At 38.2% G+C, this 23,348-nt stretch overlaps 1 protein-coding gene across 3 annotated transcripts in view; it reads right to left on the reverse strand.

Annotated features, from left to right (window-relative positions):
• Positions 1-362: 362 nt before the first annotated feature.
• DPH6 (diphthamine biosynthesis 6) overlaps positions 363-23,348 on the reverse strand; it is a 200,524-nt gene continuing 177,538 nt past the window's right edge. For 2 of the 3 annotated variants that reach the window (XM_033063508.2, XM_033063511.1), the window contains one exon: positions 363-683. In XM_033063508.2, the coding sequence (XP_032919399.1) occupies positions 568-683 (116 nt within the window). In that variant the 3' untranslated portion in view covers positions 363-567. Of the gene's footprint in view, positions 684-12,107; positions 12,304-23,348 lie in introns of those variants that run through there. The other variant, XM_033063509.2, reaches the window with a different exon arrangement.

Here is a 23,348-nt window from a genome sequence, read left to right on the forward strand (position 1 = left end):
CCTACTGTCTGCCCGTAATTTCCATTATTTGTTTCAGTAAAATGTGCATCCTAAATACTACTCTGAATAATTCTTACTGGGTGCTAGGAAATGCTTAAAATCTGGCCACAAGTAAGGTTTTCATTACTTGGCCCGACATGAGTAAATTCAACATAGAATTGAAAGAAATGCAGTCCTTAAAACAGTACTGGGGGTAATGTTGTAGTTTCACCTCCATCCAAAGTTATATCCAAAGTTATAATTGGTGTATTGTAACCACACCTAAATATATCAAAGAACCAATGTGAGCAGACCAACTGCATCTCCCAAAAATCACCTGCTATAACCTGCAGACATCTAAAAACAAGTCAGAAAAAAGTACATTATTTTTAAAAGAAAACTTTATTCTTCATACAAACCTGACTGTTACAGAGCATGAGGCATCATTAACAAGGTGATATGACTTTTCTTAAATCAAATAATATTGCTTCATGAAAGTATCCAATGGAGTTAGTATCAACTCTTTTCTTTGTTTTCGCCTGGATGGAATGTATATGTGTTTTGATATCAACTCATCTCCTTTAACTGCTAGCTTAGCCAGCATGTTATATGAATAACATCTTTGTCGGGTAAATCCACCACAGGTACTAAAATCAGAGCTGGGGTCTTCTCTTCCAGATATTTTTCAAGGTATTCTTGCAGTCCTAAAATAGAAACAAAACAACTAATTAATCCCCCATGTCTTATTATATCCTATCTCTTAAGAATGATTTTTAAATACTTTTCTAAAAATTATTGTCAAGTAGCAATTAACAAAAAAGGAAATGAAATACAACTCTTAAATCTTCACTTTATATAGAAGGAAAATCTCCCACCTCCATTTCGACTAAATTGAGATTAAGATTAATTTTGTTGCCTTAGGCCAGAAGTCAACAAAACAGTTAAACGCATATTTCTCAACCTCGAGTGAGTGAGTGAGTGATCTGTTGATTACAGATACAGAGAACTGAACTAGAGCAGGTAGTAAAAATACCAAAAGGCCAGCTTTCAAATTCAATTCTTTGTTATTTTTGATATTTGGATTATCAGCACATAGTTGTCTGTAAATGGAACTCTTCTCTCAAGTCCCATTGTGGGACATCAATCAAAAGAGAAGTTAAAGTGGGCCATTTTTAAAAAACATTATGAACTTGATTTCAATTTGTAATCAGTGGATGCATGCCATCTTGAAGACATAATGGAGGAAGTCCAGGAATGGCAACATATATGACTGAATATCTGGAATTACAGCAAGATTCAAACTGCTAAAAATACAGAATCTGGCTACAAGAAGCTCTAATAGGACTGGTATGTGTGGCAGACATTTGCAAATTTAAAAGTCCACTGTGGGAACAGAATGAATGATTGAGAAGATCTAATTAGAATACAGAAGAAAAGTAAAGAATGGAAAATTTAAACCTGGCATCAAGACATTCTTGGTTGTGCTCACTCTCAGTGAACATGCTAGAAATCAAGCCACACAGAACCCTAAAGAAAACTACTGAAAACCTGCTGAATGACCCACATTTCCTAATGATAAGGTATAGCCTGCAAAGGTTCTTGTTTCAATAACTTATTTCTGTCATCAGCTTCTGGGATTATGGCAATTCTTTATAACACTAAGCAATCTTGGCTAGAAAGGGTGTAAAGAGGGCAGAACTTGCAGACTGTCAGAGCTTTTTTTTTTTTTTTTGGCGTCACTGCCTGTGAAACTGCGAATAGGCAGTTCAGTCAAAGTGTTACCTCATCCAGGATAAAACAGGAATTTTGCAATTGTATTCACTGAAGCCAAAACTCCTCTTTTTATCTGGCAGCAGTAACATAAATTAATGTAATAATGGCAATGCTGCCTACAAAACATTGCAAACACAGTACCAGTCTTCTGAAATTCTGCTGGCTTCCTTTTGTATAAGCATCATTGACTTTGGAGGTGAAGACAGACAAAGGTGAGCCAAAGATCAACAGTGATCTCAAAGGTCAAAGGACTTCTTCATCTGGTGTGTAAAAAGGAACTCATTCTCTGTATTACAGATATTCAGCAGTGACCTGGTAATTAACTATCAACTAGCATTTTTCTTGAAAAATTTGACTTCAGGAAACTTTATGGCTATGCTGACTCAGAAGTCATTAAGTGGAAGGGGTAAAGACAAGCCACCTCAAAATCATTGATTCCACCCTATTAAAATTACATTTCTTTTTTTCATCAATTAACATTGTGAAAATATGATTTTAGACTTCAATGTTTTATGCACTTGCTTAAAAACTGGGAATCAGTGCTAAAAGCTAACAATACAAGTACAGGTATTCCTTTTAAAGGGAGAATTTTAAAGTGGGGCTATCTGGAAACAGAACTCCAGTCTTTGGTCGGTTTGAGGTGGCTAAAATAGCCTTAAATATTTACATTTGAATGTGCCCTAGTGGACTTGCTTACCAACCAGGAAGAGCCACCTCTCCTAACGACCAGTGCCTTTTCTATTGCCAGTGCCTACATGCATAAATGAAATGTGGATAAAAATCTGGGACATATGCCTCTAAATATTTTACAAATCAATTAGTTTGATATGAAAGCAGTGCAACTTAGATGTGCATATTTATACACTTAAAAATTGTGGATTAAAGTCTGCTTATGCAAACTTCCCCTAAAAAGCAGAGATTGGATTTTCTAAAACAGTAAAATTGTCTCATGGAAGACAATGCACAATTAGCAATTCTGTGGCAATCTTTGCAATTATAACAAACTAAAATAATTGACAGCTCTGTATTTTAACTGCTATAATAAGTGACTCTAAATCTTCCAACACTAATTGTATATTTTTAATGATGGGAAATTATATTTATGCTATTTATATTTTTTTAATCATTCAAAATATGCTTTAGATAAATAAGAGCCTTGGCCATGAGTGTTTTCTGAATATGTAACTCTTTGTTTAAATACAAAGATTTCCAAAAATGTCCTTCCTTTTATTATTATTTCTTTTATATGGGAATGCTTGTTCATTTGTGCACCATACTTGTAAAAGCTGATTTTAAAAGCTAAAACAAGTAAAGCACAAAGGGTTACAGTGAGTGTGGAGGTTTAATAGAGACTATAGATGGCTGATGTCAGTCTCAAAGTTATTTAAACTGCCCTGATACAGAATGTTTAAGTACAACCAAAACCAACTGATTATCAAGCAGTAAACAAGTGGTGTGCATTGTGGATGTTTGCTTTTCCTGTGGGAGTCCACACTAATTATACTATAGCCATGTTGCAGCACACTTGCAGTTTTATGGAGACAGCCAGGGACTCCTGAGGTAACACAAGTCAACAGGAAAACATGAAGGAAATATCTCAAAGAAATTAAGGGTTATTCCTCTAGAAAGTTGACACAGCCAACAGCCTAGCTGAGGTGCCTTTACACCAATGCATGCAGAATGTAAACAGGAAGAGTTGGAAGACACCATGCTGCCTGAAATCTATGTCCTTGTTGCCACTACAACACAAGTCAAAGTGGGCCCATGGGAATCTCATGGGTTTTAACAAGACCAAGTGCTGCTGCTGCACTTGGGTCAGGACTACCCCCGGTACCAGCACAGGCTGGGGATGGACAGATGGAGAGCAGCCCTGCCCAGAAGGACTTGGGGGTGCTGCTGGCTGAGAGGCTGAACATGAGCCAGCCATGGGCACTGCCAGCCCAGAGAGCCAAGTGTGTCCTGGGCTGCATCCAGAGCAGCGTGGGCAGCAGGGCAGGGAGGGGATTCTGTCCCTCTGCTCTGCTCTGTCAGACCCCGCCTGCAGGGCTGTGTACAGCTCTGGGTACCAGCACAGGAAGGACAGGGATCTGCTGGAGTGACTCCAGAGGAGGGCCATGAATATGATCAGAGGGATGGAGCACCTCTCCTGTGAGAAAAGGCTGAGAAAATTAGGTTTGTTCAGCCTGTAAAGGAGAAGGCTTTGGTGTGATCTTATTGTGGCCTTCCAGTATCTAAAAGGGACCCTACCAAAAAGATGGAGAGAGACTGTAGTGATAGGACAAGCGGGAAATGGCTTCAAACTGAAAAACAGTAGGTTTAGATATGATATTAGGAGAAAATTCTTTACTGAGTGTGGTGAGGCACTGGAACTGGTTGCCCAGAGAAACTGGATGCCCCAGCCCTGGAAGTGTTCCTGGCCTGGTTGAATGGAGCTCAGGGTAATCTGCTCTAGAGAAATGTCTCTGCCCATATCAGGGGGTTTGGAACTGGATGATCTTTAAGGTGCCTTCCAGCCAAACCATCCTATGATTTTATGATTGTAAGTACATGAAATTTGCTCAAAGCAGGTGAACTTCATCCTGCAAGATGGATGCCCCTTTGTGTCTTCCTGCACTGCTATGCTTTTTTTCTTTTTTATTTCTCTTTTGTTTTTTTTTTTTTTTTTTTTTTTTTTTTTTTTTTTTTTTAACCTGGGTACAGCTGAGGAATATGGACATAACTAAAACTTACAAATGAAAAAAACTTATTCGGTGTCTTCCGGCATTACAATCTATTCCTGCCATTTCTTTGTGAAGACAGGATACTGAAATCAATAATTTGATGATCTCTCATGCTGACTTAGCAGCCCTTTTATGTAACATCGCACAAACTAAGAGTGTAAGCTATTGTTTTTAAAGGTGATTTTCATACTAGGTAGAAAAAACAGTGCTCTGAAATGACTCCTAAAGGGTCATTCCAAAAGACTAGGAGGTTATTTTTATATCTTTGCTGTCACTGGTCTCAGGAGGATTTGGGGAATATCAGGTGAGGCCACAGAATCCACAATTCAGGTCCACAAATCAGGTCCTGTTATTGTTGCCATACTCTTGCTTCACTGTATATTTGCAGGGGAGAAGTAATCTAATAGCTCACATGGAGAAGGAAAATGGTAACAAAAAGGAAAATGGTAGCAAGAAGGAAGATCACATTTAGCCCAGTACATAAAAAATCACTTTCATATTACTACTATCTTTCCTTCACTTTTTAACCAAAAGATACTGTTATATTGGTTAGAGCAGGTTTTTAAATCCCTGAGCTAATAAAGCTCCATTGCTTCTGCTGCAGAGATTTGACATTGCAGCATGTACTTTGAAAAGATGCATCAGAGGGGATCAGGTTCCTAACAGTTGACTAAGAGTTCCAGTCCCAAAAGATCTGCCCCTGGTGTGCAGAACACTTAACCCTTCGACCAGTACCAACATGACTATTCACAAATTATTGATGTCCCTAAATCCCTGGCAGATTGCAGACAGTTCTTGTCTCCCTTGAAGCCAAAGCATATGGTCACTAATGAGATGGATTAAAAATACATATACACATTCAGGGCTTTGCCACATGAATGTAAAGCCACAGAAATGTTAGAAGGTGATTGAACTGGACTGAACACTGTTAAATACATGATTAGCTTGTTATGGATCATTTCCATTGATCTATATACAGTTTCACAGCACAGTTTAATTAAAGCTGTCTGGAACAAGCCTCTGCCTTAAATAATCAGGCAGTGCAATGAAAAGGTGAAACCGGAGGAACTGGAGATGCCCCTCCCTTTCTTAAACATCCAGCTGACTGTCTCTGTGTTGTACAACCACAGCAAGAACAGAAACTTTAAAACATTGCTTTAAAACATTGTCTCTTTTTACAGTCCAGGGTTTTTCACACATTTTTCTTAATACAAAATGATGTAGTGGAATATAAGATTTGGGAAAAAAAACTTGCATAGTTTGCTTGCATCATTGCAATTAATGCCTTTCTATCCAAAATAAAATCAAACCCCCTGAACAAGAATATACTATTGGAATATAAAAGGAAGTCACTTGGCAAAATATGACTTTGTGCTGATTTCTTTTTTTCTTGCAGCTGTAAGGATTTTAACTCACAATATGGATATTTTTCACAGTTCAGTGCTTGGTTTTTCATGTGGTGCCTTATGCTTTTCGTTATTATTCTTGATTACATTATTTCACGTTGGCCATTGTACTTTTAAGGGACTGGTTTTTCAAAACTGATGTAAGCTCCTTCATGGAATACTGATGATGTACTTCAGTCACTCTGGCCTAGGATATTTATCTGAATACAAGTTAAGCAGTTGCCTTGAATTGCAGGGGAATCTGTTATAGCCATGATACATGAGACAAATGACCAGTAGGAGTTTGGATAAGGCTGTGAAACCACTTTAAACCTGTGATTTCCTATGGCAGTCCTTGGAATTGTGACTATAAAACAACTTGCATTCTTTGCTACATGACTTTCATAACATAATCTGTGTGGTTGAGATTTTTTAAACTGTGTCTAGATTTCTCTCCCTTCCTTCAATGACAACAGCTGATGAATGAGCTTTCCTGTTGAATGGTGAAATACACAATAACATTTGTTAACAAAAATGTAACTGGTATAATTTAGACACACATACCACAAAAATAAAAAAAAAAAGAAATTACAGAGGGAATGTAGTTGTGGTTGGAACTCAAGTCATATGCCTGGTCAGTTGCCAAAGCAGCCAAATCTGCACGTCTGTATTTGCAAAGAATTCTTTCATAAAAACCTATCTCCAAGAATTCCTCACACAGACCCATCTATACTGACAGACTTCTTTCACCTCACACTAAACTAGTTTTAGTTGTAACAATGAAAATACCTTCTTCAAGTAACCACCTAACAGATGAAAATACAACCTGTACTGGAAGCACTAAGGCCAACGTTAGCCATCCTCTTTCAGCTTGTTCCTAATATTGGAGTGCCATTTTAAATTATTGCAACCTCTTTTGTGAAGGATATGGTAATTAGGCTCCAGACTGATAGGAGCAGAGCATTCACCAAATCATGGAATCATTAAATAGGGAACCTCAAAAGCTCATCTAGTCCACTCCCCTCCCCTGCAACAAGCAGCGCCATCTTCAAACTGACCAGGTGGTTCAGACCCTCATTCAACCTGACCTGAAAAGTTTCCAGGGATGAGACATCAATCACCTCTCTGGGCAACCTGTTCCAGTATCTCACCGCCCTCATTGTGAAAAACTTCTTCCTCATATCTACTCTGAATCTACCCTCTTTTAGTTTAAAACCATTACCTCTTGGATAAGGGGCACACTATCACTACAAGCCCTATTAGAAAGTCTCTCCTATCTTTCTAATAAGCTCCCTGTACATATTGAAGGCCAATAAACAATCTCTCAAGAGCTTCTCCAAGCTAAACAACCCCAACTATGTCATTCTTTCCTCACAGGAGAGAGATGTTCTACTCTGACCATTTTGTGGCCCTCCTATGGACCTGCTTCAACAGGTCTGTGTCATTTTTGTGCCAAGAGGAAAATCTGCTATAAAGACAATACTAGTGCTCTGTTATATTTTACTGCTAGTCCTGTTTGTGCAGTGGACTTCTTGTCCCTTTGGAATCTATCCCAAGCCTAAAAGTTCTAGCAATGTTTTTGAGCAAGCTACAGTGAAAACATAATGAAAGTTGCTCTAGGCTTGATGGGTACCCACAGGAGTTGTAGCAACTCTTCCTACAGCTGAGCCAATGAAAAGAAATGAGGAAAATGAGCTGTGTTTCCCTGCATTCCATACTGATAACTCCTGCTCTCAGATTTAGCGAGAGGTTGCAAAATGCAGCAGTCATGGACCTTACTGTTCATGTGAGATACAAGAAAAATGAGTGATTGGCTTATCTTAATCCACACTACTAAGTCAGTCAGGATGCCTGAACTCTGCACCACCAGCAGCAAGAGGAGAGAGACAGCTGGTGTAAAATGATCAACTCTGAAGGAATCCAGAGCCTCTTCCTCTCCCAGCCTCACAAGCCTCTCTGCTGTTCCTCTGTTTCAACAGAAGGGTGTGGGAAAGAAAAAGGACTCACTCATAACCAGAGAGGGCAATAACATTTATAGGACGCTCACTTTTCTAGAGCTGAGTCACTTGGCTGAGTAACTGCAGGAGTCTTTTTAGACTGTAGCTCATGCATTTTTTTTTAGCATCTGAAAGAAAATTAGTAGACAAAACAGTTATTTTTAGTATTGGTTTGATTGTGGGCCTGTCAGCCTTGGTGATGCATCTCTTTTATCAAGCTGCCACAATATCTTGTTTTGTTTTCAGAGCAAAGTTTGATTAAAGACCAATTTCAGAAAAGTTACTCACTGTGGGCGTTAATTAGTGCTTCCTGGCCTCTGCGGGGTTTATCTTATGATCTGTTTCACTTACCAAACCCTGTAATTCAATTTATATGAAGATAGGAATGAACCAACCCCTTTTCTGTTCTTCTGAAAGCTTCTGTTTAACTCAGTCCTGAAAGAACCTATCTCCTATCATTCCCTAATAAGGAATTCTAGTTTCTAGCCTTTTAAAATCAAAATTAAAGCAGTATTTCACATCTATAAAGACTTTTCAACTAATGAACTGAGAAAGAGCTTCAGAAGGGGGTAGGTAAACTTTAGGAAGCTTTTGCTTCTAAGTAGTGTTTTCAGTGGTGCTCAAGTATACTGTGCATCTTAGAAAAAACTGGTAAACACCTTTTTCTCTTCCTCTGCATCTTTCTGGGAGTGGAGCATTGTCATTCTGTACGAGAAGGTCGCTGATGTTGCCCTCCTCCTCTCTCATTAGAAGACAAGAAAAGCCTTTTGACTTTCTGAAAGCAAAAGGCCAGCTACTAGGTCAAAAATATTAAAATGGTGGTTGATGAAGAAAGACTTAATAGTACTGATAGGTAAAAAGTAGCAGGTGGAAGTGAAATTTATAACATGATATAGGTAGGTAAAATTAGGAACTACTGTATAAAATGAACAAAAAGAAAATGCCATTGGGGTACTATACAAATACAAGCAGACAAAAAAACTCCCAAAAAACCCAACACAACCCCAAAACAATCCAAAAGCAAACCTGACTTACGTACATGGAGTATATGAAGCTAGGTTGAATAAAACATGAAACCAAGAGTAGTAAAGAGACCAAACCTGTGGAAGAGAAGAAGACCTAAAATGGTCTTTTTTTTTAATAGTAGACAGCCTGCACAGGAAAACTGAGGCTGGGTGAGGCAAAATATTCAAGCAGACACTACTATCTTAAAACATCCTTTTCCAAGTATACATTCTTTTGTGAACTTCCTCTCAAATTTTGAAACCTAAACTTCATCTTATTTGTAGTATGGACTTAGGCTTGTAGGAATGCTTCCTAAAGTTGTAGTTTAGGAAGAGAAGAAAAGAAAATAAGGCAATGATAATCATAAAATATATTAATATTTACAACAATTACAATTTCAGACCCAAATGCCATCCCTAAAACAGCTATAAACCACCCAACTTGAGTAGTTACCTTCCAAAGTGCACACAGTACCAATCCAGTTAGGTATGTTATCATGCACATCAATGGCAAGTTGCAGAAATAAATGTGACTCTTTTAAAGATAAACAAATGTTGCTGAGCTCCTCCATGTATTAGTTAGGGCTGTTTCTCAAAAGGAAGAATTAAGAACTGGCCTCCATAATAATTCTTTTAAGATGCTGGCTACATCTTAGCAAATAGCAGAACATGAAAACTCATCGCCGTGTGTTTTCCAGTGCTCTGTTTTTAGTCATGTCCCATATACAGACTGAGAATTGGCCTCTACTAGGTTATAAATGTGCACTTTTGTTTAAAATGTCATTAGCCTTCTGCACTAAATAAAGAAACACTCAAGCATGCCCTTCCAATACTCACAGTGAGGTCTAAAAATAAATTCAAAGAGAACAGAGGACTAAACTTTCCAAGTACAATCACTCAGTGAAGAACTTGAGCTTTTTCTAAAAGCATGACAGAGTGCAAAGATCACAAGCCTGTTTTCCCTGTGTGCTATCCTTCAACCCTGTAACGATCCAATCTCTTTATGGGGTGGATGGTTATTGAATTTGTATGTCAGCTGTGTCCAGAATCTCCGGGGAGGACGGGTTGTAATGACACCAAGCAGGGATGAGTTATGAATGGAGACAGATTATTACAAACATAGGAAGCAGTGAGGACCCATTTTTCAGGAGGCATTAAGGAATGTGCTTCCCAGTATGTGTATGTACTTGTTCACTCATATAGTCTCACCTGAATGTGCCTGTGTGGGCAGACTGAACCACAGGATTCACTAGAGGCTCACACACATGTTTTTGTTGTACTCTAAATCAGATAAACATGTACTTCAGTTTTTTTTCCCTCCAGATTAGTTGAAAACTTGGTGTGAAAATGATCAACTGCAACAGCACCTGTGCAGTAATTATTGAACTTGGTTTATCACCCTTGGGTCAAATTACAGCTACTGACTCTTGGCCCATAGTCCAGGAGCATGAGATGCGCAGATTTGCGAGCTGTGGGACAGTTGGTTGCTGTGCCCTTCAGGTAGGGTTGGGGACACTGGTGGGGCAGCGTGTGTGGGAAGCCCGGCTGTGCCTGCTGGTAATGCAAGAACTTTTATCTCTAGGGCCTGTCAATCTGGCACCTTTCACAAGTGTTAAATTCACTTAAGTATATTTTTTAAGAAGCTGTCATGAGACATACTGAAGCAAATATGTCCTTCAGTGGTTGCACATGGACTAAGTTGTAACAATGTTTGTTAAGTGCTTTGACATCCCCAAGTGATATGTTTGGTACAGCTTCCACATTTGTTCGTTTACTGAAGTCTGCTAAATAGTCTTCAAAGTCAGTGGGTTAAAGAAATACCTGAGTGGACACAGTGCACCCAAAAAGTTTGACCACAAAGAGATGTTTATATAACTAGAGGACATCACATACATCTGCTGGTAGGAGAATTTAGTCTACAAGTAATAGAAAAGCTTTCCAAAAGATGTGGTAAACATCTTTCATTGGGTACAGAGAAGATCATGTTGTACTTGCTTTATATCAAGTTAAGCTGCGATCATTTAAAATAATACTGATGGAATAATAGTTTTCAGTTTCTAGGCCAGATTCTCAACAACTTTAAATGGTAGCTATGCTAATTTACACCTGCTGAGGAGATTGCATGGTAGATTATATATTTATATCTAGTACCATTGCAAACTAATGATGTTATTTCTAATGTTTACCATTGTAAAGAACTCTGAAAATTTAAATCAGTCCCCTGCACTAATGCAAACAGTGTATTCTAACAGCAACAGATAAAAGTGCACTGAACATGTTAAACACATTATTAGGTCGATGAAGATCATTCATATTGATCCAAGTCTGGCTTCACAGCAGTTTAATCAAAGCTGCCTGGCAAGTGTAACAGAGTGGTCATGGCATTCACTGCCTTTTGTGCTGAGTGAGCCAACAAATAACTAAAATTTCATTACTGCTGCAACTGATAACTTACATAAAATTAGCAGAGCAGGCTTAAAAAAAGGGTAGACCAGTATTTAGAGGTGGAAAAAAATCCAGGTTCTGTTTTAATGGGGAAACTGTGCTGCCAGAGGTTGCTGATGATCCACCCAGAAATTTGTGGGCTCTTGATAGCCACACTATTTAATTCCCCTAGATATGACAGATTTACATTAATTGGATTTTTATCCCATATGGCAGTGACCCAAGATATCAGTACCCTCTTACTCCCTATAGCCAAGTAACAAAAACAGAGGGATGAAAGTCTTATGTTCCTTCTCATGGCCTCCAAGGATGACAAATAAATCTCAGTGCTAGTGCTTCCTGTGTAATGTGAGCTCATAGTTTGTTATGGAATTGGGAACAGGAGCTTGGGAGAGTAATTCAGCTGTGTCAGCCAACAGCAAAATGAAAGAAAAAGGGTCTATAACTTGGCCACATAGCGATCTGAGCTGCAAGTCATTTTTGCTCTAACTTGAAGTTATTAATAGCATAATTTACAAAAGCCTTCAGCAAGACTTACGTGTCATTTTATCAGGCACTAAATAAACACTAAATAACAGACAAAGTCTACCACCAAGAGTTTACCATTGACACAAAAAAACCTGAGAGCTGAAAAGGGGACATAGACAGGTAGGAGACTGAGCCATAGAAAACAGTGGAAGAGTTACATGATTTGTTGAGGTAATTTGTAGAAAAGCCAGCAACTGACCCCAAATGCTGACCCAGCATACACCCCTTCTCTTCAGAACATACCACAGTGAGGGCACTTACAAACAACATTACAGTGGCAAAGAACTGAATCATCCTTTTGCTAGGGCTGCTCTTGGATCGCTGGAAATTAAAATCACAGTCCCAGAAGAGCAGTGCTGCACACGTTCCACCTGCTCTGCTGTTAAACAACTTCACTGCTTGGAGACCTCTGCACTTCTTCCACCATCAGTAGGTGGGGTTGTTTACAGGTCATTTGGAAGTTACCTGTGGACTTTATGACAAAATATTCTATTATCTCTGTCATAAAGCTATACATCTAAATGCATTATGATTTCTTACTGAACATGGCTATATATTTTATACTACAGTGTATCAGGAAAGTCTCTAATGAAGTTAAACTATCACACACACACATATATATATTTAAAAAGAAAGATTGTTTCTTCACTAAAATACATGGTCTCAAACATCTGTTTTTTTTAAAAAGAAAACCCCTTTGTACAATGCCTTTTGGGATTACACAAACTGCAGTGCTTTCTGTAACTCTTAGATTTTGTGTGACCGTAAAGTACACAGCATAACCCAGCAGTAAATGGAAAAGCTGCCCAGATCTGGCCTGTTGCTTAGAGATTTCAGGTTCACCCAGGAGGATCAGCCCCTAGACCCGTCAGGTGGGCCAGGACCCACAGGTAACCAGTTAGTCAGCAGCACTGACAGCTCCTCTGCTGGATCACTGGTTGTTCTTTTGACAGCAATTTCTGCTTCTGGAGCCTTAAGCTACATTTCTGTTAAGAACTAGGTTAGCTCAAAGAGATACTGGATTAATGAAATTGAAGATGCACAGAACAAAAATGTATGTGGTGCTTTAACCACTTTTAAGAAACATGAAGTGCAAGTGATGGAAGGGTGACCTTTATCTTTTCTACCAACAGAAGCCCAACCTCTCAGGCATAGTGAGAACATAAATTATCCTTGTGCTCTGTTCTGTTTAAAGATGTGATCTTTAAACAGCATGAGATGTGGTTTTAACAACTTTGCAGTATAGGTTGAGAGAAATAAATTGTTTAAGAAGAGATGTCAGTTTTAAAGTAAAGCTAAGATGCTCACACAGCCGTCTCTTTGGTTTAACACTGATACTTTATGTCCTGGGCCTTCAATCCCCAGGGAATGTCATACATGGAAATCACCACTAGAGTGGTGTCACCAGTATCTTCTACTCTACATTAGCTGAATGAGTTAACTTCTCTTTTTAAAACGCTTCTCTTGCAAGGTAGTTTTTCAATTACACCACTGTTAGGAAGATTCAATAGAATGAGGCCATCACCTCCTTTTCTCTTTTGCAGAAAGCCCATTTTGGTAGAAAGTAATGCAACAAAATGTGCTCTGCCCAACTGAATTTCTGCCAAATAATTATGCAGGGCAAAGAAAATTCATCAGCAACCAAAAAGGTGAAACAGGAAAGTCCTAAAGGAGGAGGATGATTACTATTATTATTAATCATCATCATTTAATCAGTTTCATTTTTGACTTACCAGGAGTAAAGCAGCAGAATAAAGGAAAATTAAATAGTTCTTAAAATTAAATAGTTCTTAAAATTTATGGTCAGAACTTAATTCTAAATATATTTGTTTCTCTTTGTAGTAGTTACTAATTTTGGTAAATCTAGCACTTTTAAATGATACTAATATAAATACCACCAGATTCAAATTATTGGTATATTTCTTCAGTAAAGCATAGCACTGAAGAATAAAATACTACTTGACTTGCTTAAAATAAAAAGTTGGTTATCCATTTCCGTCAGAATTCTAGCTTTCCCTCAGAGGAAATCTGGAAGTTTTAAATACACTGATCCTTTGCTTTGCCACAATTCTCTCTTTTTGACCTCTTACATATATTTTTGTCTACTGACACATTTTTGATGATTTGTTTCTAAATTATAATTCTGATTCTAAATTCATTTTTCTTAAACCGCTTGCCACAATTCTTTACAAAAATCTATATGCAGTTTCATTCTTAAGGCCAACCAAGGATTTACAATATGCTAAACTGGGCAAAAATTCTGTAGTAATCAGCACAATATATTTTATACTCCATCACAATAATTTTTTCTGTCTCCACATCAATATAACTTTTCCTGCTTTTTACAATGGTTTACAACTTAAATAATTTAATACAACAGTTGTTATATTTTTATTGCAAGCTTATAAAACTTGCACGGTAAGTCTCTTGCATGCAATATATTAAATAAAGGAATGACAGAGAAGAAGGGGAGCTGATGATTACTAGAACTGTAACTCAGGTTCTGAATGTGTCATAAAGTGCTTCTGGCTCACTTGCATTCTGCACATCTTGTCAAAGTTCCTCAGTTCATACTCAGTTCTTGCCTGTTACTCCAATGTTGATATAGGTAAAACAAGGATTTCACGTTTCAGTCAATTGATGAAGAGATGATCAAGGGGAAAGGACCCAGTATAAAGATCCAAGGGGCAGGAATGCCACTGCCAGCTCTGCCACTGAGTTGCTGGAAAACCCTGGGCTATTTATTTGTCTAGATGAACATGTATAGAGCTATGCTGTATTTAATTTTGCAAAAGGTTCAGTGGTGTATAAACACACTTCTTAAGTGTAAGGCAGAACCTTTCTGTCTCATTTTTGTGTTTCTAAGCAACTGAAATACTCGATCCTTTGTAAAATAAAACTCCAGATTTCATGCTTCCATGTTGTAGAATAAAAAAAGTACTTGCCTGTCTTTGTGAAATGCTTTGAGATCACTTGATGAATAATTGTTACTGCTTTAGTACATCTGAGAGCTTATGTAAAAGATTCTGCTTCAATAAAACTCTTTAAAATTATGTTTTACATTAGAGACCCACTTTAAATATTTTTACAGACACAGTTCTGTCCATCTCTACAAAGTAGGTCACTGTATATCCTGTATATCCACAAGAACATATAAGTCTGCTACTTCTAAAACCCCTTTGCTGATAGTTTACATAAAAATAATAAATAATGATCTAAATTTATGTCAGAAGTAAATTTTACATACTTGGAAATGCTACATGCATTTCTATTTCAATTTCTATCTTTCTATTTCTGTAATTATTCATATTTTTGAAACTCAGGATAAAAATTTAAACTATCTGTTGTAAAGATTCTAAGGCAAAGCTTGATTAAAAACATCCAGAAGATATTTTTGATGGCTTGGCCCAAAAATACATAATTCCTCTAAACCACTTACCTGTGTAGTCTTAATGTTGCTAATGAAAAGACTCTTTGTCTAGATGATTAAGATTTCTTGATAGAAAGGCATGTGACCTCTAATAGATACAACATAGACAGCTGAGAGAAACTTACAAACATTTCTTTATGTAGAAAAATACGGTAAAAATGCAGATATATGAATATTAATTTCTGAATTATGTTGCTGTGATTTCAACCCTTGCCTACATGAGCCACTCATTTTGCACGGTGAAGAAATACAGATGTCTCCATACTCCCTGAGACTTTGGTTTTTGCTTGCTGCTTGAATGGTGCAATGTGAAAATTACAGTAATTTCACGACCATAAGGCGCACCGGACTATAAGGCGCACCCGCCGGGAGTTGGCAAAATTCGCAACTTTGTAGATCAGATAAGGCGCACCGGACTATAGGGCGCACTTTTTTTTTGCAGCGAGGCTCCGCCCCCAGCTCCCTCCGCGCGGTTGCTGGCCGAGGCCCCGCCTCAACCCGGCAGTCATTGGCCCCCGGGCCCGCCTGTACCTGGCAGGGGCGGTGCCGCGGGGCCCCAGGCCCGCCTGCATCCGGCGGGGCCGGGGCATGGCCGCCACCCCTCCGTGCTGCCTCTCCGGGGCCGGGCTATGGCCGCCGCCCCTCCGTGCTGCCTCTCCGGGGCCGGGCTATGGCCGCCGCCCCTCCGTGCTGCCTCTCCGGGGCCGGGCTATGGCCGCCGCCCCTCCGTGCTGCCTCTCTGGGGCCGGGCTATGGCCGCCGCCCCTCCGTGCTGCCTGCACGGAGCCGGTGGATGCCTGTGGAGGGGCGGCTCTGCCTCCACGAGGCCCGGGCGTGCCTCTAGAGGGGCCGTCCCGCCTGCACGGGGCCGGTGGGTGCCTCTGGATGGGCGGCTCCGCCTCCACGGGGCTGGAGGGTGCCTGTGGAGGGGCGGCTCTGCCTCCACGAGGCCCGGGCGTGCCTCTGGACGGGCCGTCCCGCTTGTACGGGGCCGGGGCGTGCCTCTAGAGGGGCCGTCCCGCTTGCACGGGGCTGGGGGGTGCCTCTGAAGGGACGGCTCCGCCTGCACGGGGCCGGGGCGTGCCTCTGGAGGGGCGGCTCCGCCTCCACGGGGCCAGGGCGTGCCCGCCCCTGCTCCGCCCCACCTCCACCTGGCAGCCATGGCCCTGCCGGCTCCCCCCCGTGGCTCGCAGCTCGCACTTCCGGGTAGGCAATTTTTTTGAACTTTGTCCATCAGATAAGGCGCACCGGACTATAAGGCGCACTTCCAGGTTCCAGGGAAAATTTTAGTCAAAAGGGTGCGCCTTATAGTCGTGAAATTACTGTAATTATGGAAAAAAAATCAGCATTGAACTCCTAGATTAAGCAGCAAGATTATTTTTTCCTCAAAATATAAAACAAAAAAATAAAACTTGGAGGACAGGTATGCTTGTGAACTTTAAAAACTTCAAGGAAAATATCTAGAAGATTGCAACTCAGTTTCATTTGATTGTTACCTTTCTCCTTCTCTTTAAATATCTTATCTACGATATTTGCTTTTGTATGTTTACAATTATAAAGGAAGTTAGATCAAGTAATCTGCATTATGTGATGGATTTTAAGAATTAGATTAAGCTCCCCCACTCCATAAATGGATTCATGCTTAATTGGTTGAATAGTGTTTGAGAACTCACAAAAAATGTGCTGCATGTAGTGTTCTGATTTTTATTTATTGCCTATCAAACCAGAAATCTACTCACCAAAATACTGTTTCCAATAGAAGGAGACAAACTGTGGATCCTTTGCAAAGTACTCAATAAGGGTAGGCACACTAGGAATAAATAATTTGGAAGGAGGGAAAATCTTCTAAGAAATAAACAAGAAAACATCCTTGTAATCTGAATCATTAACTCCTTAGGCCAGCCTAAACAGACAACAGAATCTCTAAAGGTTGAGCTAACTTCCATATGGAAATATCTAGAAGTCATCCATTACTATTGCTGCTTTTCCATATAACAGACACTGAAATCAATACGCTGCATTGGTTCAGTAAATTTGTCTCTTAACAAGTTAATAAAACAGTGATCCCCACATAGTCTTTCTATCAAACTTCTCATAGAAAAAAAAATGAGAATATTAAATGTGCTAGGATAGGGAAGATCTGCTCCATTTGCTCTGCAATGATAATCTTTTACAAAAGAGGATTTTTATTATTAATTCTTTGCCTTCTGGGGATATTATAATTTCCTAGAATGTAAAAATGCCTTAAGCACAGCAATTTGCTGAGCTAGACTGAATTTCAGGATGTTTCAAATGAGCAGATAAACAACTGCATAATAAGCAATTATTAGATCAAGACTGTACAGTACAGATATAGCAGTGAACCAGCCAATGGACAAGCAAGCAGCAGATACTGTTTTTAAAACTAAGAGTAAGTGATGCTTTGACATGCATCACAACATATCTGTTAAGAATTAAAAACCCTACTGCTTATTTTTTCTTTAGAAATGCAGATTATTTTTGCAATCAAATCCTTGGGGTCTTAATCATTGGACACATCCCTTAGCACATGAATAATAAGGAGTTTACAGGCTGAACATAACTCATGTTAAAAATGATTAGACTAAATTTTTTTTTCTATTAAATAGTTACAAATCAATTGTATAGGCTTTGTAAAACCTAGTATATTCTGAAGCCTTGAATTTTGAAGCTCCAGAATGAAATATATTATTTTATCTGACTGAATAAAGTCAGATACACTTTGGAAAAGTCAAGCATAATACTAATGTAATTTATACAGCTACCACATTTTTAGGACCTGGGTATTCTTAACTTATACAAAATTTTGTCAAGCAGTCAGAGTGGCTGGGAAATGTGGCAACTAGATGAGAAACATAATGCCTAGGCTGTTTGAGATGCAGAATAAACTTATTAGCTGGGCTTCTCTCTAAACAGTAAGAACAGTAAGAAGTGCTGATATCTATAGAGATACCTTTATGTTTCACCACAGAGCTACCGAAATGATTTGTCCATTGAAATGAACAACACAAATTCAAAATTACGGTTTTAATTTTGACTTGTTTGCATCTATGAGGACTACTTTAAAAGACTTTATGGTGATTCATTAGTATAAGTCATAGTGATTAGTATGAGTGTTGCAAACACCTTTTTTAAAATAGGAAAGTTCAACTTCAAAACCAGTGGTTTGCACCAAACCAGATTTTGTTTTAAATTTAGGATGGAAATTATTCTTATGTAATTTAACAGTTTAAAAGCTAAACATCTGATGAAAAACAGCCTCTGCTCCAAAATATTATTAAACCTATTTCAAAATATGACAAAGGGTCTCTTGGAGGTGTCTGTCAGACAACACAAAGAACCTAGGTCATTAGGTTAAACAAAACAGTTAACTTATTTTAGGCAGTTAGACTAAATCGATCTTATCTGAGCTGTCCAGGTAACTGTGAATTGCATCACACTTTTTTATAACAGCAACAAGGAATGTAAACAGGCATCTCTTTAAATGAGTTATTACTGCAAACAACTTCATTGCACAGTCCCTTACATGAAATGGTCAGCTAATCCTTCCTATTTTAAATTCTTCTGGAATGGTTTTCCATTCTCAAAACATCAGCTTCAAGTGGAAATTTAATTGATGTTCATAAAATACAATAAAGCTCAAATGCAGCAGAATAATTTAGGCATGCTTTATTTAGAGACACAATACAATCTCTTAGTCTAGTAAACTTTTCCTTGTCACTGCCATTGCTCAGAAGAGTTTAATTTTAAAAGAATGCAGAATACAGAAATTTGCCACTCGGTAATTCTGGCTTAGATGATGTTTTAAAGGAAATCGACTAGAAACAGTTATAATCAGAAAAGCAACAATATAAACTGGAAACTTCTTACTCAGATCTGCTACTTTTTAGTCTGCTTTTCCTCTTATGTTTGCAACTGTGAGAGCATTTCAAAACCCTTGTGAAAGGGACTGGTCTTCAAATCTATCATGGCTGCAGGGCTAAATTTAGCCTTTAGGCCAAGCTTAATTTTAAGTGTTGGAAATGAAGATGCTTTCTCTGGCAGGTTAATAAAAATAAAGGAAGCTATTTAAATCTGCCCAAGGATATACATATCACTGGCAGTCTTAGTGGTGACATTTGGTGGGCAATGTGTAGCTGATGTAGTTAAATGGATTCACCATAGAAAGTATTTTTTTATGGAGCAAGCACTTAATATACACACAGTTAGGTAAGATAAATGCACATACTTTTACCCCTAAAGAACCAAATTTAGCTAAGACTAATACATTGGTTCTGCTCTAGCTAATGCAATTATTAATAAAGGGTCACCAAGTAAACTTTTGTGTGCTTTGGTGAAAGCAAGAGGCACTAACTCACAGTGATATATTTCCCTACCTTTTCAGGATTGCTGGCACAGAACCTTGTTAGACATTTTAGAGCTGGGAGGTGGGGAAAGGATTTTGGTGGAAGAGGTTGTCACTTGTATTCTGGAGTTCAGCTAAAAGGTTTTAAATAGCTGAATGCACAAACAGGAGCAGCATGACTGCAGAGGTCATGCTTGTAGCCTCCAGGGATGTTGCAGAAGAGTGCTACAGAAAAGACTTTCATGCAGCCAACTACTGACTCTCCAGACGGGGGACACTTGCAGGTGGATCACAGTGACCAACACAGTTTACAGAGCCCTCTGTTTTCACACATACTGCCCTCCATAGGTATGGGATTCTGTGGTGTTGATTTTAATGTTGAGCATATTAATCTGTTTTTGGCATAAAACTAATCAAGACAAGAAAAAGAAAATAATTTGGACTTGATTCAAAATCAATAGTAAAACTAGTAATTTCAGTGAGGTCATCATGATCCCAAGACCCCATAAAAAGGTTTTAGGAAGCACTGAAAAAAATCCAAATAGACCCAATAAAGATGAAAGTTTGGTCTATGTGACTCACTAATTTGTCCAGCTCATAATCCTCCTGCAGACTGCAAAAAGCACCGCATGGGACATATAGAGAATGCTGTCAGCTAGGCATGTTTTCTGGCACATCACAGACATAGTTGTAATTACCTAGAAGAAGCAACTACATTAGCTGGTGGGACATAAAAAAGTTAACCTCATTTAGCCACCTACAGTAAGTGATTGAAATGAGACCACTCAGCTGGCAGTCTTTGTTTTTTCTTCTGATTTTGGTTCAAAATCGATTAACCATCAATTAAAATCAGGTCTTTCAACCTGTACAGTTGTCTGTTACCTTTTGAATCAATTAACATTTCTTCTGGATAAAATCAGCCAGCTAGAGCATAGCAAAGCAAAGCTATACTGCCTTAAGGTAACTCCAGGAAAGGTATTATTAGTGTTAAAGGAAAGCCATGAAATATTTCACAAAGGCCCAATATTAGCTAGTTGTTATTAATATAGAAAAGAAATTATCATTTGCCTATATAAATACACAATAGTGTCAGAAGTAAAAGATGCCTGAATGTTGACAATTATGTGCCTTCTCAACTAGGATTGAACTTGGTAGAAACGGAATGTTTTTAGCAAGAGCCGTTTTTTAAATTTTTATCACAGAATCGTAGAATAATTTGGGTTGGAAGTGACCTTCAAGGGTTATCTAGACCAATTTTCCAGGGAGATCTTCAACTACGTCAGGTTGCTCAGAACCCTGTCCAACCTGACCTTGAATATTTTCAGAGATGGGGTATCCACCCCTTCTCCAGTCAACCTGTTCTAGTGTTTCACCATCCTCATTGTAAAACCAATTTTCTTCTGGTAAGTACTGATAAAATTTATATGATATCCTCACCTAATGCCAGTGACTGGCACGCTGTTCACATTGATAGCTTTGCCTGTTACATTAAGGAAAAACATCAGACAACGTACTCTATGTAGAGAAAGATAATTTGGCATATGTTTGAACTACACTATGTTTGACCTACCTGTACTAGGAAGTATGACTTTAACATTAGTTCTGACAACAAGACGTAGATATATGCAGCACAATCACATCAGTACCTTTGATAATACTCCTCTGGTTACACTACTGTTATTATGAATTCTTAGAGCACAGCCTATACAATTCCATGTTTCTGATACTGCTCCATGAATTTGACTACAGGTCATGTGCATACATTGCTGGTCATTTACTTGTATAATTAGTCTTATATATGCAACAATTGACTAGTCTGGCCTAAAGCCACAGTATTTTTAAAAGAGCCTAATTTTTGTCTTTAATCTTCATCACAGCCAGCAAGGTTTACTGTTACTCAGTAAGAGCAGACTATATCTTAATCTGCAGTTTCATCTACATGGTGTTGAAGATCCTTTTCCCATGTGACAGGTCAGCATCTACCACACTGAGCACATCTCTATGCTAGGCTAGGATAAGCTAGGCTCTTTTACTGCTCAGCAGTATGTCAGCTCAGTAGAATGAAATATTTTCTATAGCAAACGTGTTGTTAAAAAACAGATCAATACCCAGAGCGGTATGTGGCACAACACACAGAACTAGTAATAATTTAACTTTTGCAGGACAAGCTGATGTGTTTAATTTCTGTATCAGGTGTTTTTCAGTTTACTGTTTCAACATAAGAGCAGTACATTTTTACAAGTGACACGTTGGAAAGGATATTGTGATTTGGTGCATGTTTGTTTTTTTTCACCATACTTTTATTACCTAAAGTTTGAAAAGGAAGGTAGCTTCTCAGGAAACTACCGCTAGTTTTAAATAACCATTATACATCAGATTTGTTCCGTTCTGACTTTCCCTTTTCAATTTTAAGCAATGGTCAGTGGAATTTTTCCTCATCTCTCATAAGCATTTCCTGTCTTAGATCCTGGCCACCATTTTTCTCCAAACAGAGTAGGCTCTCCTGTGAGGAATAATAAGCCACATTAGTTTTGGGACCACTTAAGAAAGGTAGTAGCCAGAATTCTCTGAAGGTGGTTTAAAAGGAGAAGGAAGGAATACAGTCCTCAAGAAATAATTTGTTCAAGAAAACATTTGCTCACTAGAGTGACTTTATGTAAATCAGAATCAATATATTGCATGAGATTATTTTATGATTGTATGAAGGTTCACTCTATGGATTTCAGCCATTTGTAAGCTTCCTTTCAAACATTAAGGAAAAGAAAGGTACTTCCTTTCTCATGCTCTTTGAGAGACACTGGTTACATAAAGACCAAGTCCTTCCTGTTGAATTAAAAATTATTTAATTTTGACACCAAGTAAAATTATTGCCTTCTATGTCTCAGCACATTCTTATTACCCACTGATGCAGACTATTATTTGAAGGAGGAGAAAGCTAAATGTAATCATTTAAAAAAGCAACAAAAAAAATCAGAGAGACTGAATAGCCGTAGCCACTACCACAAACTTTAATGTCAGGAGCAAAACACTTTCTTCATATAAACTTTTAATTAGTATTTCACAGATTATTAGTAAGTTCATTACTTACTGAGTGAAATTAACTTGTGGTAACCTTTAAAGCTATCATTAATTTTTTATAGCAAATATGTATGCTCTAAATCTAAAACATACTTAAAAATTTCAATAGCACATCTCTCTTCATCCCACTCTGTGGTCATAGCACAAATGAAAAAATATTTAATTGAACAGTATCTATAAGTAACAGAGAAATTTGTCACCAAAAGATAAAATAATACGTATATAATGAAAATACAAAGGAACCAAGCCAAGAACACAGATTTGTCACAATGATAATAATAAAAACCAAGCCTAGTGTGTTTCAGAAGCACATATTTTTTTTCTTTAAAACAAAAGGAATTTAAAGAATAGATCTAAAGTCTGTTTCAGAAATATAAGCTGACATCAAATTATGTATCAAGTTTAATTAGAGAATCTATGGTAACTGAAACTGTATATAGGAAAAAAAAAAGATATTAGATCTGAAAAGACCCATTAGTGTAAATAACTGAGTCTGACCTGCTGAAAATCCTGACTCCATAAAAGCTGAAGAAAGTTTTGCCACCAACTTATGTAGAGCCAGGATTTTATGAATTATGTGTTCATTTGCACCTGTTTACATTGTCTGCTTTTTATGTCTTTTGGCATTTTGGAACCTGCGCTCCTG

The sequence above is a fragment of the Catharus ustulatus genome, chromosome 6 (assembly GCF_009819885.2).
Source record: "Catharus ustulatus isolate bCatUst1 chromosome 6, bCatUst1.pri.v2, whole genome shotgun sequence".
Taxonomy (NCBI): Eukaryota; Metazoa; Chordata; class Aves; order Passeriformes; family Turdidae; genus Catharus; species Catharus ustulatus.